A 3,780-nucleotide genomic window follows, 5' to 3' on the forward strand; every position below is an offset into this window, starting at 1 on the left:
TTTCTGAGGACATTTTTATCGAGGAGCAGCGTACTGCGTATATAATTGCAAGGGGGCAATATTCCGGTCTAAAGGTATACGACAACGATTTATTATTATGATTTTTTTTCATGCATACTTAATATTATACTTAATAAACTTTTCTTTTAATTTTAAAAATATTACTTTTCGTTATTTTGAAAGTAGGTATATCGCTATAAAATTTAATAGATTTACTTAACATCAATTATTGAAAGTAAAAATATTTTGTTAATTCAGTCAAAAGGTGGAAATTACGTAAACGCATCATTGGAATTTTTAATGATTCACCATCAATAAATATATTAATTATATTTAAGCATACATACACATATTCTGGGTCGTCGTGACAACAACGAATAAAACAGTGAGTATGTGTTGCCAAGATGTAAAGTTTGTTATCAAAACAAATGTATCATTCAGTTCATTGAATAATTTTATTTTAACAAAATTTAGAAAAGCCAAGTTTGGTTTTTAATTTTAATTCGAAAAATTCAAAATTCAAAATTTCATCTCTCTGTTAACACGCAACAGAAGAAGCAGACCACAATATGCCGGTTACCGGAAATAATATATTCATGTTGGAGGTGATTGTATACCGCTTAACGTTGACGGATCAGATCCAAATGCGCAATACGTGTCCGGTGTGCGTGTGTTTCCAATTCCCGGGGCTGGTTGAATTGGTGGTATGCGAGGGTGGTTTTTGCTCCGACGGCAGGGTTGGTGGTGGCGAAATAGTGATGACCAACGGAAAGTCATGCTTATTCGCGATCAGCAACGCAGATCTTTGTCGTGTGGCTCGGGACTTTCGCGCAGTAATCGGCGTGAATAGGCGAGTAGTTGGTGAACAGCAAATGCGATACGTCGCACAGACGCATCTTGAGTTCGACCGGACGTTTACCGATATCATACTGAACCCCAACCAGGTTGAGAGGTTCCGGAAACTGAAACGGGTAATGACAAAAATAAAATTCTCAAATCAAAACTGACTATGTGATATTATTATAATACCTATCATCTTAAATAATCTTATAATTAAAATTTTGTTATAATCGTACATTAAATAAATGTCGTGGTGTGTTTCACGAACAGGTCTTGCCATTGTACGATAATGGCCGTCCGAATCCTGTGGGCAGCATAGAACTTTTCGTCCGTTTGACTTCCCAAGGTGATTTAGTGGTAACTCATTTCAATCGTGCTCCGGATAGCAACAACTATCAGTATAAATCAGTTCCTGTTGAAATTTCGACGATAAATTGTTCCGAAAGAAGATCACACGACTCAAAGAAAATATGCAAACACAAAACTTCATGCAGAAATAAACGACCCAAGTGCAGACAAGATAATCATTGTGGAGAACCACGACGACGCTCAAAGGTTTCGGAAACTGAAACAAGTAAAGAATTAATAATATTATAATTAATGCTGATCCTAAAATGTACAATTATTTGTATTTATTATTTCAATTTTATTGGGTGTATCTCGTTTTTTGATTCTGAAATGATTTGAAGATATAATTACATACTGACTTATTCGAATAGCTACTCTTGTTAAATAATAAATATTATTTAAATCATTCAATTATTTGACAACTTATCAAATTTGACCTTAATTTTACAATTAAACCCATACATTTGTGTTAAATATTTTTTATTATATTTTAAAAACTGATAATTTAAAATGTATATGTTTATCAATACAAAGTCGCCACTTATACGTCATTTTTAAAATTCTTATGCTTAGAAATTACGCGTCACGCAAATCGTAAGTTACCGTAAATCTCCAAAAATTTTGTACCTGGAGACAAATCACAGTCATCCACTTCTTTCCACCAATTCATCTAAATAGATAATACATTACATTTTTGTATGTATAGCTTTGAATTGCGAAAAAGAAATGAGACAAGCAAACTGTGTGTTAACGATGTTAGAAAAATTAAAAACTTTGTACACTGAGATGGAAACAACTCCGCTCATGAACAGTAGCGAGTTTGATACCGACAAAACGGACCGGGGAAAACCGTGCATGTTTGACCTAAATTGTCCAGCCGCTCGTTGTCCGTTTAGAGAAAGCAAAAAAGCAAATGAGTTTGTTGGGCACCTAGTTAACGGCACCTATCCCGAGAACGAACAGACTCCCAATAATTTGTTGAACAACCGTGAAATCGTAGACGACGCGGATTTGTTTGTTATAAACGTAGGTCTGGTGGACCCATGCCGGGTGATCGCACCAGCAAAGTACAAGGACGGCTGTTCCCAGTATTTTGAAACGGATTTTTCAACAAAATAACACTCCATCGTGTCCTGTTTTGTGGTTAATCGTTGATGCGCTTTTGAGCCTCACCGTGGTTCACAGTGATTACCTTGCCTGGACTTGGGTCATTTATTTCTGTACGAAATTTTGTGTTTGCATATTTTATTTAGGACGTGAGGTCTTATTTCGGAACAATTTATCGTCGACATTTCAACAGGAACATATTTATACTCATAGTTATTGCTAACTAGAGCACGATTGAAACGAGTTAACACTAAATCTCCTTGTGTTGTTAAAAGGACGAAAATTTCTGTGCTGATCACAGAATTCGTATGATGGTAAGACCATATTAATACACCATGACATTAATTTAATGTAGGATCATAATAAAATTATAATTATAATAATATCGCATTGCTAGATTTGCAAATTTTATTTTTGACGTTACCGGTTTTAGTTCCTGGAACCTCTTTACCTATTTGGGGTTCAGTATGAAACCGGTGCACATCTGGTCGAACTCGAGATGCATCTGTACGACGTACCGCAGTTGAAAATTCCCCAATTCCTAGCCTGTTCTGGATGATTATCACGTAAAAGTCGCTGTCCTTCCCACAGAATTCCACGGTGTTGATAACGAACAAGCATAACTTGTAATTGGTCATCAATGTCCAATGTCTCACCATCCTTACAAAAGCCTTCGTATACAATCAATTCCAACAGCACCAGAAAATGGGAAACACGCTCACCGGATAAAAGTATTGTGCATTTGGATATGGTCCGTTAACGTTTTGCGGGAAACGACCATCTCCAACATGATTATAGTATCTATTTCCAGTAAGCAGCATATTGTGGTATGTTGCTGTTAACGTCGCACGTTCGTGTTAAACTTGTTATTTTTAGTGCTAATATAGATATTTTACGAAGAAAAATCTAAGCGGCGTTTTATTTATTAATTTATTATTATACGAGCAAAGGGTGAGGTGGTTCGGACCCGCAAACCTTCCTCCTGGTTGCGCCGTTGTTAAATTTGGTTAGTTTTAGAAGGTTTTTAGGTGTTATACATTAGTACTAATTACCACCGTCAGATCTGGGATTTTTATTTGTAAAATCCAATAGTTTTAATAATATCTAATTGAATTAATTCTAATGGATGTCGTTGACTCCATGGTGATAATATTTGTATCTGTTACTACCTGTCCTATATAGCTTTATTATCATTGTTATTTGACATTATTATAATAAATATATAATTATAATAAATTGAACTAATATTATTAATTATTACTAATTATCTACTGACGATTTATAGCACATTTACACTCAATAAACACTTCCCAAAATTACCCAACTTTGAGAAGCTATATATCATCAACGGATTAACAAAAAAATGAAAATTTGAATGTGATAATTCATTAAAAAAACAACCATATTAATTTATGAAATTTTAAGTACAGGTTGTCATTTGGAAATCAAAAGTTAATGGTGGCTTACCTAATAAATATAAGGGAA

The 3,780-nt window shown here is 34.5% G+C and overlaps 1 protein-coding gene across 1 annotated transcript; it reads left to right on the forward strand.

Moving 5' to 3' along the window:
• Window positions 1-405: 405 nt before the first annotated feature.
• On the forward strand, window positions 406-3,200 carry LOC114132097 (uncharacterized). The gene is made up of 4 exons (XM_027997487.2): window positions 406-971; window positions 1,111-1,414; window positions 1,895-2,609; window positions 2,729-3,200. Exons 1-3 carry the CDS (start codon window positions 570-572, stop codon window positions 2,305-2,307), a joined length of 1,119 nt encoding a protein of 372 aa, XP_027853288.1. The 5' UTR covers window positions 406-569; the 3' UTR covers window positions 2,308-2,609; window positions 2,729-3,200.
• The last annotated feature ends 580 nt before the right edge of the window (window positions 3,201-3,780 follow it).

This window comes from Aphis gossypii, chromosome X (assembly GCF_020184175.1).
Source record: "Aphis gossypii isolate Hap1 chromosome X, ASM2018417v2, whole genome shotgun sequence".
Taxonomy (NCBI): domain Eukaryota; kingdom Metazoa; phylum Arthropoda; class Insecta; order Hemiptera; family Aphididae; genus Aphis; species Aphis gossypii.

Excerpts from the sequence above, each read along its gene's own strand:
- LOC114132097 (XM_027997487.2), top strand. The coding sequence starts at position 570 with ATGCCGGTTACCGGAAATAATATATTCATGTTGGAGGTGATTGTATAC. Across the intron at positions 972-1,110 it reads GGTTCCGGAAACTGAAACGG|GTCTTGCCATTGTACGATAA; the intron begins GTAATGACAAAA and ends TTTCACGAACAG. Across the intron at positions 1,415-1,894 it reads GGTTTCGGAAACTGAAACAA|CTTTGAATTGCGAAAAAGAA; the intron begins GTAAAGAATTAA and ends TTGTATGTATAG.